Source organism: Daldinia childiae (assembly GCF_008694065.1).
Source record: "Daldinia childiae strain JS-1345 chromosome Unknown Scaffold19, whole genome shotgun sequence".
NCBI lineage: Eukaryota > Fungi > Ascomycota > Sordariomycetes > Xylariales > Hypoxylaceae > Daldinia > Daldinia childiae.
In genome coordinates this window covers 212101-227945 of record NW_022984660.1, presented here as the reverse complement: position 1 = coordinate 227945, position 15845 = coordinate 212101, and the positions used below count along the sequence as shown (strand labels likewise).

The window sequence follows — 15845 nt, the reverse complement described above, 5'->3', positions numbered from 1 at the left end:
AATAATATAATTTTTAATTTTTTTTTAATTTTTTTTATATTTATATAATATATAAAATATAAAATTAATAAATTATTTTAATAAATTATTTTAATATAATTTTTTAAAATTTATTAATTTATAAATTTATTAATTATTTATATAATATTTTTTATTTTTTTTTATTTTTTTATTAATTATTTTATTATTTTTTATAATAAAATATTTTTTATTTAATAAAAATAATAAAAATTAAATAAAATTAATAAAAATATATATTAATAAAATCTTTTAATTTAAAATAAAAATTTAATAAAATTAATAAATTATTTTAAATTTAATATAATAAAATAATATAAAAATTTTTAATTTATTAAATATTAATAATATATATAAATTTAATTAAATATTTTAAAAATATTTTAAAATAATAATAAAATAATTAAAATATATTAAAAAATAAATAATTTATTTATAAAATATTTTTAATTAATTTTTTTTAATTTAAAACCTATTAACGTAAAACTAAAATAACTAACGCAAAACTAAAATATAAAATTAATAAAACTTTACTTTTAATATATTAAAAATCTTTTAACATAAAACCTTAAATAAACTTAAAATAAAAATTTTATAAAAATAAATTAAAATTAATAAATTATTATAAGGTTATATACAATTTAAAATCGTAAATAAACTTATTTAAAAAAATTTAATTTTTTAACATTTTTTTTTCTTTTTTTTTAAACTAATAATATACATAAAATAAAAAGACTTTAATAATAATATTTCGCTTTATAATATAAAAATAATTTAATAAAATAATAAAATTTATAATTATTTTATTTTAATATATTAAAATTAAAAATTTAAAAAATAGTAAAACTTTATTTACTTTTACCTTTTTTTTATTAACGTTATAAACGCCATAAAACCTTTAATTTATATATTTATATTTATAAATTTTAAAAAAAACATTTTTTAAATTTTAATTTTAATTACTATTTAATATGTTAATTATATTTAATATATATTTAAATTTTTAATAAAATTATATTAATAATAATATAATAAGTAATAATAATGTTTAAAATTTTTTTTATTTTAATTATTTAAAATTAATTTTTTATTTTTATTATTTTTTTATTTTTTTTATATATTTATATTATATTATATTATAATATTATAAACCTTAACATTTAAATAGTTTTAATATTATATTTATATATTTATATCTATATATTTACACTTATAATTATTTATAATTATATTTAAAATATTTTTTATTTTAATTATTTAAAATTAATTTTTTATTTTTATTATTTTTTTATATTTTTTATATATTTATATAATATTATATTATAATATTATAAATTTTAATATTTAAATAATTTTAAAATATTATATTTATATATTTACACTTATATACCTATATTTATAACTATATATTTATATTTATAACTATTTATAATTATTTATAACCATATTTAAAATATTTTTTATTTTTTAATTTAAAACTATTTATTTAATTACCTAATTTTTTTAACCCTTTTTATATATTTATATAATATTATTTTATAATATTATAAATTTTAACCTTTATTATAATTATTATATTATAACCAATATTATAATTATTTAATTTTAACTTAAAATATATACATTTTATATATAATAACCTATTTAAATAATTAAATTAATATTTACTTTTTATATAAAAATTTTATTTATTTAAAATTAATATTTTTAATTAATTTAATTATTACTATATTAAATAAAAAAAGAATATTTAAAATTATTTTAAATTAAAAATTTAAAAATATTTTAAATAAATATACTAAAATATAATTAATTAAAAAAAATATAACTAAAGAAAATATTTCTCTTTAAACCATTTCCAATTTTTAATTTAAATTTACTAAAATAATTTTTTAAATAAAATTCGATAAAATTTTTTAACTTTTTTATTTTTTTTTTTTTTTTTTTTAGTTTTATTTTTATTTTTTTTTAAACTTATTAATTTTTAAATTATAATAGTTAAATAATTTATTATAAATAATATAATACGTTTTTTTAGTAATAAATTTATATTTTTAAATATTTTTTTATATATTAAAAACGTTATTTTAATAATTTTATTAAATAGTTTATTTTTTTTTTATAACGTTAATAATTTAAATAATAATTTAAATTTTATTTAAATAAATATAAAATATAATATCCATTTTAATTAAATATTAAAACTTTATTTTATAAGTTAAATTAATATAAATATAATTTATTTTATATAATATAAAAAATTATTTTTAAATAATTTTTTAAATATATTAAATATTTATTTTTAAAACGTTATAATTATAAATAATAAATAATTAATAAAAATAATTATATTAATAATTAAATAATTTTAAATATTATAAATATTAAATTTAATAATATTATTATTTATTTTAATTATTTTATTATTTTTAAATATTATATTTTTATATTAAATTAAAAACAAATTAAAATTAATAAATATTTTAATTATAAAATATATAATATAATAATTTTATATTATAATTATTATATAAAAATAATATATAGTTTAAAAAATAAATTTTATAATTTTATTATAATTAAAAAGATTTTATGCTAATGTTTTAGTTTAATAAATATAGCTAACTATTTCTTTACTTTATCCAGATTATTGGGATTGATTTTGATTCGTGGAATCCGACCCCTTTTTACTTTCGCAAACGACACAACCACGGACTATGCAGAAGTCGAGGCTTAAAGAGGTGCGCATTTTAGAAAGTACAAGTATACAGTAATAAATTTGTATGGTGGGGGAGGTACTTGACGATATATAACAGCCCCGCCTACTAGCTATTTAGCTTTGCCAATATTCAATTAAAAGGATATTAGATTAATTTGTATTATTAAATGTTGTAATTCCTGGTGCATAACGCGTTCCCACGATCTCAACACAATCAATCAGATCATTTAATATATTATCATTATTGCTCCATTTGAATATCCTAATCATACATATCCGCTGTGTGATACATACGTTGCTTGGAATTCATACATGTGAAGATATATTGTCGTCGCTTTGAAGCGAAAGTGAGGCCGAGTTATGTTCAACATCCACTATATTAAGCACCTTCAAGTGGATGTCATCTTCCTTATCTTTGCTACCGACAGTAGGTGTATTTCTCTGCCCATCGATATCTACCGTAGTCCCGTTGTTGAGTAAGCATGTGTCGCTTACTTCGGCGCAATCTGTCATGCTCCTTAAACTTTTATGCTTTTGCTTTGGTGGTTCATCACGTCCGGTACGAGGTCGATTGGGGCTCTGCCAGGACTTGAATAGGCTGGACCGGCCATGTGCTTTGCCGCCGACTCTTAGCATCGATCGGAGAGACTTGAAGGCCCGTGACTCTAGGATATGGAGACGTATGAAGCCCACGAATCCTGGAGTAGAGCAGATTATGAGGGTTACATTCATCTGGACAAGACTGCAGAGATTGTTCATGTCATATTAGCATATTTTCTTCATCGTAATAAGCATAGGGGGCATGAAATGTAAATAGAAGGCTTACCTGCACATCATCAAAACTCCAGTGTTGTATGTGCTATCGAAGTTGTGGCTCTGATATGCCTTTATTCTATATGCAAGTGTTAAGATACTGACAGCGATACCCCTAGAGAACATCAGCTATAAATACCCAAGGAAGGCTCATCTACAGCATTTTTTTCTTACAGTAACGCTATGAAAAATATAGCCGAGACCTGCAGCTTCTTCTTCTTAGACAGGTTTAGCTTAAAGATAATAGGTAGCGGCAGGATGAAGATATAGATGTCGATCAAGATATCTAATGTACCCCAGAGAAGTGACCATCGTAAGATCCACATGGTTATAATGCCGTCAGTGTCCTCGGGATGATCCCGAGTTTTCTCGTTAGCATAACCGTAAGACAATATACATATGGTCCAAACTGTAATTATGAGACTAATAGCCATGCCGATCCATATAGCTATACCTATCGAGCGAGATATGGGAAAGAGCTGGTAGAACAGTAGCAAAGTAGCAGCTCTACCAGGAAATGTACTGAAGGTCGCGGTCATCTCCCAGACAAATGCCATCTAGATATGGTATATCGCAATGTTAGTCATCTCTAGACTAAGACATAAAGGTAAGGGAGTGACTTAGTTGCTCTCTTACCTTTCCGTAGTTATCATTAATCCAGCATAAAGGTATGTTCCATACATGCCGGAAGTATTTGGCATCTAGGGGTGGGAAGGTTATCGACTGAATAAGAAGACATAATACGATATGCCATACAGATAATCATCAAAACTACTGTAGTAGTATTGGATATAATGGCAACAAATACAAAGACTTGTCGATGTTCATTAACACCGTTTCGCCCAAGTGATACCATAGGTAGATAACTCACAATCACCCGCTGTTAACTTTCGAAAGTTGACGTAGAGTCTACCAAGGCTAAAGACTACCGCGATAGTAGTTAAGATAACACCGAGGGATATTGTCAAAGACTTCAGGTCTGCGTTGTCGAGGTTAGAAGATTGTCCAGGAGGAGGAACACCAGTCGGTATTTTGCAAAGGTCGGTTTCCGGTGGTAACTGATTCGAAAGGGAGTCCATTGAATACTTCATAGGAAGGTTGATTATAGACACTAATAGAGCTTGATAGTTGGGGTATTTAGTAAGGGGTGGATTTGATGTTTACTGAAATGCGACGGCCGATACATTTATCCCAGGGTTTGTATAAGAGCCTCACGTATGTTATTCCTCCCAAAGTAATTCTACGAGTATGAAACCCTACATATTATATTACTCAGCGCAATTTGTCTCCTAAAGTTGCCTACTTGAGCATGTTCTTAACTACCTACCTAGAAGGAGAAAATGGCCCCCAATTCGTCTACATTCAACTGACAGCTGAGGAGCGAATGTAACATTGAGTGGTATAGAGGCCTAATATTGCGACCATCACTGAAGGTGGATTTTTCCCTCGTCCAATCGGCACACAAAGAAAATAATTTCTACAGATTTTACTTATGGAACCATCTGGGGATATAATTCCATACTTTAACTCAAATGCCTTTTTAGTATCAAGAAAACAGACTCCAATAGCCATGAATGCTGCATAGGTAGGTAATTATACAGATATCTACAACGATCTGTTAACAGTTCACACCATAGACGATGTTTATAAGATGTATACCTAGAGATCAAGTGATGAGGCTGCTACACTGTGGATAGTAGATGTCTTAACGGAACGCGGTAGGACTTGTTTATGTGGTTACTTTAGGATATCGGAGATAAAGTCGGTCGTATTATTGCATTTATTTGCGGTTCAAATTCTATGCGTCAAATTAATATATCAATACTACCAATAGGAGTCGTATAAAAACTTGTCGATATGCATACTTCTCACCCCTTCAGTACAAAATCGAAAGTATTGGCTATAAGTTGTCATACTCTAATTATTATATTCTACATGTCAATATTCCCTATGATAAGTCATCTTCCACCCCCTCATAAATTACCTTGTTAGAAATACCGATAGGCTCATTAACAGCCGTAATGCTGCGATCAGCAGGCCTTTTAGGGACCGAGACATCGTTACCTCCCAAAGCAACACACCACTGCACACACTTAGATCTAAAACACAGTTTCGTTAAAAAAATATAGAAAAGCTGCCTAGCAATTGTTAAAATACTAGAAAGCAGGAAGCCATCGCCCTATAATCCTTGGAATAACTGTTTTGAACCATGCCTTTGCGATATTCGTCTTAAATTCTAGAGCCAAGGGGTTTTCGCCTTTCTTTCTTCCTTGTTGTACCATACTGGTAGGAACATGCTGAAAGACTAATGTTTAGTTAGCTCCTGCGACCTCTCGTACAGCTTGAGAGCTTCGTAACTAAAATTGGTACACGTCTTTATAGAGCTGGACATCAACTTAGGGGCTAACACCCCTGAAGTCGTGGCTAGAACAATCGGCGGGTTAATACTATGGACTACGAAATTACGTACCGCGCCGGAATGCTTGGAAAATCCGTAGAAAATACACGGCGATTTTAAACCAGATTCTAGAAATGGGTACTGTCTCAAGATCGAACCTAGTAACGATGCCACAGTTTAGTCCACCACCCTCAAGAGCCCGAAATAAGTCTTTCTTTCTGTCTACGTTAACATCCATGACAGTTCCATCTGCAAGAACAACCTATTACCTCGAAAATTATTGACGTTATCTGTTACGAGACGATATGTAGACGATAAATGGTAATAACCCTATTAAAAGCCTAGTAAAACTACTGGAAGCCATATGCATGAGTAGCGAGTTACTACCACCAAGAACAAGACCAGCCACACCGACGGTTGAATCCCTTCCTGCTAGGACAGCGATATTATAAGGGTCCAAGGCTGCCACTCCATCGCCCCAACGAGCCCCCGGGCCAACATTAACTACCTACCTTGCCATCATCTGATAGTATAATGTAATTCATTCTAGACATATCAAGAAGAATGCCTTCATTTCCGATACTGGGCCCATCCTGGGTTGGGTGAATGTTTGTCACTTCGGGTTGTAAATTTCACCTTGAAGATGGCAATGATTTTTAGTGAACCCGACACATGATGTGCTCCCGTAAGCTGAACTATGCAGTGCGGCTGAGCAATACAAATCTAAGGAGAATTCTAGATGGAATTCTAGGTATCAGAGAACGTGGGTTTAGTATCCAAAGCTACCTGTATACCAAAGATAATACTTGGTCGATAAACTGCATTTTTACTGAGCCATTATGATAGGCATACTTGGCCTTGTTGCTCTTCAATAGGTGGCTTGAAACATAGCGCCACCATTTTGCGCTGTTATGTCAATGTAGTACAGTAGCTTCTCTATTTATGGGCGAAGTCACCAACATTGGTATCCCTAACTTGGCGGCCCCGCCTTTGATACTTGACGGTACCAGGCGGTATAACAATATGCCTTGTGATTGGAGGTACTACATACCTAGGTAGGTTACAATATACAGAGTACCTACCTAGGTAGCCTTGGGAACATTATGTATAGGTACCCTCCAATATTAATTCGTAGATAGGTATGTAAGGGACATTTAATTTATGAGCACAACCAGAAAAATGCCAAGAAATATGGCACTGTAAGCATATGGTCTTCTGTCCTTTGCTTGTTAGTTTCCGACTTAATTACATTAGCTAATTTAGAGACCTACACACTCTCAAAAACGCCCCATCTTATTCCTGACCATCATCTCATTATTTCTAGGGTCCTAATATGTCTGCAACTTTCGACGTTTCTCCTGAGAAGGAGGGAAGTATACTGAATTACTTCTATCGTCAACTTACCCAAACACCAGCCCAGGTTCGCGGGGTCGATCTTAGTGGGAAAACGGCTATCGTGACAGGATCGAATATCGGGATTGGTCGCGAGTGTGGCCGTCAACTTTTAGACTTGGGACTGACAAAACTTATTCTCGCCGTCCGAAATGTCTCCAAAGGCCAAGCTACAGCTGCTGAGCTATCAGAGAGCAGGAACTTGGACCAGGGGACCATCGAGGTCTGGGAGCTGGATTATGCCTCGTATGACTCAATTCGCTCCTTTGTAGAGCGAGCTAAAGGCCTCGAGCACCTACATATCGTGATTCTCAACGCAGGTATTATGACAACAGAAGTGAAGATTAATCCGAACACAGGCCACGAGGAGACCATACAAACCAACTATCTATCAACAGCTCTATTGACCGTTTTACTCCTTCCGGTGATTAAGTCAAAGGGGTTAACGGCACAACAACCAGGTCGTATCACTATTACATCGTCTGATACAGCTGCTTGGGCCAAATTAGATGAGAGCAATCAAGAGCCCTTACTGCCTTCTTTTGATAAACCCGGTAAAGTGGACATGTTGAACCGCACTTTTGTATCAAAACTATTGGGACAACTATTCTTGGTCGAACTAGCTAAGCATGTACCTTCTTCTGTTGCCGTGATCAATACGGCAACACCAATGATGGTTTATGATTCAGGAATCAGTCGCGATACGTCTCGCTCACTCCAGGGGAAAATCGCAGAGGTCTTCCGGCGACGAATTGGTTATACTTCAGCAGTCGGTGCTCGTATGATAGTTGATGCTGCTGTGAAGCATGGCGAAGAAACACACGGGCAGTATCTTGGACTTCAGGAGTTAAAACCGTAAGTAACACTATAGAATGTCTCCTCGGACGACGCACATCTCTAACGTATATATGGACACTTAGGATGGCACCGATTGTCTACACACCCAAGGGTGAACAGTTACGGAATATCTTATGGAAGGAAACACTTCAAGAGTTTTCATTTGCTGGGGTTAAAGACATTCTCAAAGAGATTAGTAGTGGGTAGGTAGATAGGACAATAGGAGGCCAAGTGTGATTGGAACATAGGAGGATGTTTATTCCATCTCATTGACCTATACTTGTAGCTAAGACTTATGGGTGGAATTCTGTTACTTTTTTTGCTTGCCCTTTCTTACTATCAAGAACTAAGGTGCATATGTACCTCCTAGATAATCTAACATAAATTTACGCTTTCGTGATTTTCTTTTCCCACTGCAAGTAATAGTAACGCACTCTGTATCCCCCTTTTTGCAATGCATGTAACACTAAAGATCCTACAAAGCTTTATAAAACATATTGTGTGATTACGCCACGTATATCACCCAATAACCTGATTAGGAGGCTACCAAATCATGATTGAGAGAAAAGATGATCCGTACTTAGGACACCAACTTCATGTATACTATTGATCTGTAATAGGTTAAGCAAGCTCTACAACAGTTAATGACACCCGTAAGGTGTACTACATTACTGTATCATCTATAGTGTTAGATATTATCACTTAGGTACTCTTGTCGTCCTTATCCGCTTAGGTACCAGATTCACGTCCAAGGCCTTGGGGCCAGATGATTATGCGATTATCCTAGCAACTGTAAGAATGATCTCAGCTACTGAAATGAAATCTCATTAATGAAGAGGTCCTTTATACCGGACGGGTCATTTTGGCAGGATACATAAATTTGAACGTAGGAATTGGCAAGCCGCTGTGGGACATAACTGTTAGCGAGTACAGAAGATGGTACCAGGTATGCTTGAACTCCTTTGTAATGAGCCTGTCCTTTCTAATTGGTCACTAGGGAATCATCGCCGCACTATTCATTTACCCTGCTATGCCAGCCTCGGTGCGAGTATCTATTCTCCTATTATATCTATGAGTCTTCGTCTCATCATCATGCTTGATTTTGGAACAGAGTAAGTCTTATCAAACATCACTAAGCGCCTTCAGTAACTTGATGGTTTTACTTTGGGTATTTATATCATTACAGCAGCATACAAGCTTGCTGTTCAAGTAACAAAGACTTGGGACCATAAGCTGAGGAGCTTAGAATGTAATAATTACTATCGTTAATTAGTATGATGATGTTATGATGATGTTGCTAATAGACTATAGAGTACAACTACTGAATGCCGAGATATACGGAAGAACTTTCTGTGTTCCCTCGGTTGTAGAGCCGATGGTCGCTTTGATTGGGGCTTCTTTACCTGCTTTATACTAATTACTAATGCAGACCTCACAGAAGCTTTCATCGATGAAAGCTAGCCTGGAAAGTAGTGAGTTGTTAAGTAGTGTCGTGCTAACTGGAAGAAAAGATATATTCAGTGGAAAGGCTATTGTTCAGAGTATAAATCAATATTTACTCGTCCGAATCATAAATAAACTCCTCCGATAAAACCCGACGGGGTTTTTCAGCTTCTTCATCGCTCTTTCTTTCCTCTTCGGCCTCGTTTTCATTTTCCTCCTCTTCGGGCCCACTAGCTCCCGGACCATAGTAGTCGAGCAGTTCACGTGCGGCATAATGCGCCTCTTCGGTAACGAGTCCATATCTCCAGATGTTCTCCCACACGTCGAAGACGTAATCCTGACAATTCCACTGGGCGGCTCGCTCTTCCTCCGCGGCGTCGGCAGCCTGGACAGCGGCTTGGATTTCATCCAGGCGAACACGAGGCACAGAACCCATTCTGATTAAGTATCGAAACCTTGTCTCGCGGGTTGGATCAGCGCGGATATAATTTGCCTTATATGGCGCGAAGGGTTGCTCTTGGGCAACTTCCCAGATATGCCAAGCGTCCACCTCCGGAGCGTCGCAATCATAAACGGCGAGCGACCAGTGGAGATAGTTTCCCTCTAAAGGCGCAAAAATAGCTGTATTAATGGTCAAATGGTCTCGAACATCCTGGCTACTAGGCTTAGCAATGTCGCTACTTGTCTTGGCCACTTTACCATCATTTGTAGCGCCTCTCTGCCTAGAATTTAGATCAATGTCATTTTTTAACATCACATTCTCATATTGAGTCGAAGATGGGCCGAAGCTGGTGAACATCTTGACCTCGAGGTGTATGGTGCATTGATTCTATATTACAGTTGTTACCTGGAAACAATAAGTTGTTCAAAGGGCGGGCTTCATAGCTTTATTATGGCTGGGGGGATGTTATGCTGGTGCTTCGGTCCGACACAGCTGCCTACCTAGGTACCTACCTTACGTCCTTACTTAATCCAGATTATCGGGATTGAATTTGATTTGCGGAATGAATCCGACCCTCCCTTATATCTGTGAGATGTGCCTAAGTACATCTCACACGTGAACTTCGATCACGTGTCATCCAAACACTCATCTATGATGAGTGTTTGTAAAAAAAAGAAAAAAAGAATTGTATCATTGGAGTTTATTCAATCAATAATCTATTATCCAACATGTGTCATCTAGACATTTAGATGTGTACCTAAGGTATGTTGAGTGTTAATATGTAGTAAAAAAAATATGTTTTAGTTTTAATTCTTATGCAATTAAATGATCTATTGTTGAACACTACCTACCTACCTAAATCTAAAGACGGAGGCTTCTCAGCACCAACACCTACAGCCAAATGTTCTACTCAGAATCAACCGAAATCAAGCAAGATCTTTCAGTTATCAATCGTTAATAAAATGCAATATATGATGGGTTATTCATTTATAAATGATGAGTGTTCATCTTTAGATATACTAGCTGCGTTGCCCGTCCGCGCGAGCGCGTACGGGGAAAGAATTGATCTTACACCTTTATTATGTAATCCCTATAAATAGCGTTCGAGATTGTACGCCACGTAAAGCCACAGGTCGCGCACGTGCCAAGAATCATCTATTCAATCAATTAAACAACGTTATTGTTATATATAAAAAGTTTAATAATTAGTATCGTTAGATAGAGCGCATTTTGCATGACCTTTCGATACCAATTGCATGTGTTTTGGCCTTATAGCGATTGAACTGCAGTGAAAAGAGTTGAAAAGTCTGGGGAAGTTTCCAAGTTTCTGATTGGCTGTTCAAATTGTGGCGGTACTAATAAAATAAGAGAAGAGTAGATATATTAACTACCTTATTATACGTTCAACCTGTCCGACGAGACTGAACGAGCAATAATTCAAATGGAAATTATGGTGAAAGCGTCCGATACGTACTAGATACAGTCAGCTCCTTATTTATAGATGCCTGGGCTAAACTAAGCTTTATGCTATTTAATTCAAACATGGAGAACATCGACCTTATTTTATCTATCAAGAACTTCAGTCGAAACACTACCTAAAACAAAACCATAGCGCCCCCCGTTGCTAGCAAGTCTGGTGAAAAAACGGCCGTGCCAGCCACTAGGTCAGCAACCCAGTTCATGCAATCATCGCCTTAGCGGCGGGAGTCGTGAAGCTCCCGCAGGACGCGGCCCTGGAAGTCCACCAGGAAGTCCACCGGGTCGTGCAGCTGCTGGTTGTGGCCGTGGTATCGCCGTCGGGGCATCCTTGGCTCTGCTACCACTATCTTCATCGTCGCCATCGTCTTCATCTTCCTTCTTCATGATGTGCTGTACGGAGTACTGGAAAAGAATAGTAAATGCAACATTTGCCCACTCCAAAGCTACCAGAGCTTTGCCCGGCATGAACGTGAAATTCGCAGTCCCTAGTGAAGTTGACACAAAATTCAGGGTGCCGAGGGTGACAGTTGCGGAAAGCGCCGACGCAGTAGATAAAACTAGACTCCACGTAATGAGGAAAGATCCAATGGATTGAAACTTGCGGCGACGACCTTGTGCATTATCATTCTCCGACCTCAAATGCCGCTTGCACATGAACACGCAAATTAGCCCTGCGAAGAATAATATTCCTGCAGCCGGCAAGGGACTGAGTAGTATCTTCGACTGCAATTGTAATGCGACATCAACCGAGTTATTAATGCCTAGGACATTGTTGCTTCCCAGATTTGGAACAACGAGGTCTAGGCTCTCGGAGATTGAGTTCTCATCGCGACTAACAGTAGAAAGACACATGGTAGTCCCATCAGACAGAGAACAGATCCCTAGGAGAAGATATGTGATTTATATACCTATTGTAGTCATAAATCATACTAAAGTACCCAATTCGTAGCTCCACCCTTGGAGAAGTGGCGGATTTGATGGCGACGGTGAAGATGTCTGAGATTCCCGGGGAGTTTGATATACAGCCTGTCAACGTGAGAACTAAATCAGATCAGCCAGTGTATCTTAGATAAGTATAACCTCTAGGAACATACCAGTAAAGCAGATGATGCCTACTGCTGCAATGTAAGATAGCAAACTGATATTTGCAACTATGCTAATTAATCGTTTGTCTAGATTGCTTCATATCAAGTTAACTCACCAAGTCGAGTACGATCACTAAGCGGCATCTTTGCTGGTAAGAGAAGAGATTGCAACGAACTCGAGAGAATCTTATATATAGGTAAGTTTGAGGAGATCTCTGGGAGCTGGTTTCCACTCAAGCAGCGGAATGATTGAGAGGTGTAGGATTTAGATAAACAGGAATATCGACTTGTCTTTCGTGTATGAAGATGAGCTGGGTATATATATTGGGAACAGATTCAACTATGCTGGGCGGAAAGAATCATTCAAATACTTATAATATCATGAACCGTCTCCAAGCTGAGAATACTAGAGGCTCTCTGTGCCTCGATTATCTCACCTGTACCCCAAATAGCCACTCAGTAACCCAGTTCTCTACAAACCATGCTGCAATACAACAAGTGTTAGTCATTTCTATCCTTCTAAGCTTTCACCCTAAATCGTATATTTGACTGAGTATTCTAGACTCAAAATCACATCAAACTCGGCTACCAGCCTTAGGAAGTTTTGTGCCTTGATGTTCATTGTCGGCGCTTAGTCTTCGGTGTTGGTTGCCATCGCCAACCAGCGGTTAGCCTAGTCCAGATATAAGTTTACTAGTCCGACACAATCAATCCATATTAGTCTTAGATTACCTAGTTTCTACTTTTTAATAAACTAACCATGCAAAGTTATTCCGTCGTGCCAACTGACAGTTAAGAGGTAAACAAGCAAGCTATCCAACACTAGTCCCGCTCTTATACCTGTTTTAATAACCAAAAGATTATGACATTGTAAGCAAGAGCAAACATGTGGAAGCGACAGCAAAGTTAGAAATAACTTTAAGAAAACGGTGTCTAGCCTAAGGTAGCCGCTGTTGTCGGCTATAACTCTACATCGGCCAATCAGACCAGTACCGACCGGATGGACACCGGACCGGAGGCAGAATCCTTTTACTCCCAACAGCTCGATTCGAATGATAAAGAGAAACGATTAGAGCGCGTGCATGAATCAAGGGCGCGATAAGCGCCACTGTAGGGAGAGAGTGGTTTATGATTTTTTCCCCCATCTACCAACAACCGCCATACAGCTGCTTGCCTATATACTTAGGTAGGCACCTAGATAGGTACCTGTCTCTCAAATTTTAGAGTTGCTATTAGCGTTAACAACGTTCTAGACGTATAACCAAGCCTTTCAGTGACATTAGAATTTCGGTTCAATCCTTGATGTCTTATACTTGAATACTCACCTACCTACCTACCTAGGTAGCTCTCAGTTTTGTACTTATAGCTACGTGCGCAAACATCGAGTGTAAGTCAAGTATGCTCACCTGGAAAGTTAACGTTGTGTAGCCCGGGAACAACCAACAGTCTTAGTGTCTTTGAATCCTCCCTGGCCTTCTTGACCCCTGCCACGAGGCTAATCAAGAAGACGAGGGAAAGAATATATCGATGTCAACCTTGTGGTACTTTGGCGGCTATTTTGAAGGCTGAGAAGTAGCCCCATAGCTGGACTCGCACTGCTATGCTAGCATCACTATACTCACCTGATCCTAGTTTTTCCATGTATAGAATGTCACGATAGAAGTGTCAGGATTCTAGATGAGACATCTAGAACAAAGAACATTTTCAGTATATAGACGTAGAACCTTTTAGGTAGTTAGAGTTCCTTGCGGAACAACGAAGTTGTTTCCATGCTGTTTGGTTCCACCTCGTGACAAGAAGGTCTGTTGACGGACTGTCGACATGATAAAATTTTTCCAACATCTTATTTTGCCGCCGAAGCGATGGTAGCCATCATGATCATCATCATTGACACAGAAAGAAGTGAAACATGTGAAGAGGCTCCGCCTTGGATGCTGTTGGTCTAGATGTCTAGTACTATGTAATTATCTTGCGTATGAAAACTATAAAGTCAAGATCATCTACGTTGATGAACAGAACTTTTAATAAGCCATCATCACTCAATCATCAACCGTAGTCTTACTTGACATCTCCGATCTATTACGAGCATTACACGTCTGGATCGGCCTATATAGCTATCTTGAATACTTTCTTCAATTTATTTTATATACTTGGCTATACTAGCTTTTACTCTCTATCTTTCAAGCCTATCTTCATAGACTTTGAAAGTCTCTCACTGGTTAAAAGCAAGATGTTCTCCAGATCCAGCAAATCAAGCCGCTCGGGTTCTTCAAAGAAACCGAGCAAGGATACTGGGAGATCTAGTAAGAAAGGCGAGAAAAGGGATGATAAGCGGGACAGGAAGAACGACAACAAATCTCAGTCCAGTGAGAAGGTTGAACAGACTTATTTGACTATTTATGCTGCAATCTATTTGCCCGGAGATGGGAGCTACTATCATTGGTCTTTCGTTCTCTACGACCACAACGCCGTATCTGAGGACCAAGCCTGGCATATTTACGAAGTCGTCCAAGCAGCAGTTGATGGGCCATATCAGCCAAATTACTTGGCTAGGAATCCGCGAAGCTCGGTTAGACTTCAAGATTTGATCCCTATGGGCACCGTTCCTAGTGATTATTTTGTATATATCGAAGAGGCTATTAGAAACGTTAATACCACGCCAGCGGATCAACGAACGTTATCGTGGAACTGCCAGGACTATGTTATGGATGTATACAATCAGATCTACGAAGCTGGGGTTGTTACCCAGGAAGAATACGATGCTGCAAACGTAGCGCTCGGTCAATTCTATGGGCAAGACTTCGGGGGCCAGCAGCAAGATGAGGATGTTGAGGAAGAGGAGGAAGAAGAGGAACCGTCAAGAAGCCAATTCCTCTCAGACGAGTTCGTCTACGATTCTGAAGAGTCGTAGACGGAGTCGTGTGTAACACCACAGCGATTTGCTGATCCTGATCCGTTTTTGTGGAACTTTTATCGTTTTGACCTGTCTGATTAACTCGTATGTTTGATATTTCCTATATTGTTTAGATAGGGGCGAACAGTTCGTATTTGAAGGGCAGGCGGTGTGAGAGGATCGTTGATTTGGTTTACATTAGTTTGGTTAAATCTGTTGTTATTTGCAATTTTCGTTCTTAGACCATTTATTAGCAATCTTGATTACATAGGTATTTACAAATTTCATATCCACGACCAGAGACTGTTAGGTCAATATACTGCCAT

General features: G+C 36.0%; 1 protein-coding gene across 1 annotated transcript; it reads left to right on the top strand.

Moving 5' to 3' along the window:
- Nucleotides 1-7281: 7281 nt before the first annotated feature.
- GL218_09427 (Short-chain dehydrogenase TIC 32, chloroplastic) lies at nucleotides 7282-8384 on the top strand (the record flags this gene model as incomplete). Its single annotated transcript, XM_033586260.1, has 2 exons — nucleotides 7282-8195; nucleotides 8261-8384. 2 exons carry the CDS (start codon nucleotides 7282-7284, stop codon nucleotides 8382-8384), a joined length of 1038 nt encoding a protein of 345 aa, XP_033439672.1.
- Nucleotides 8385-15845: the final 7461 nt, after the last annotated feature.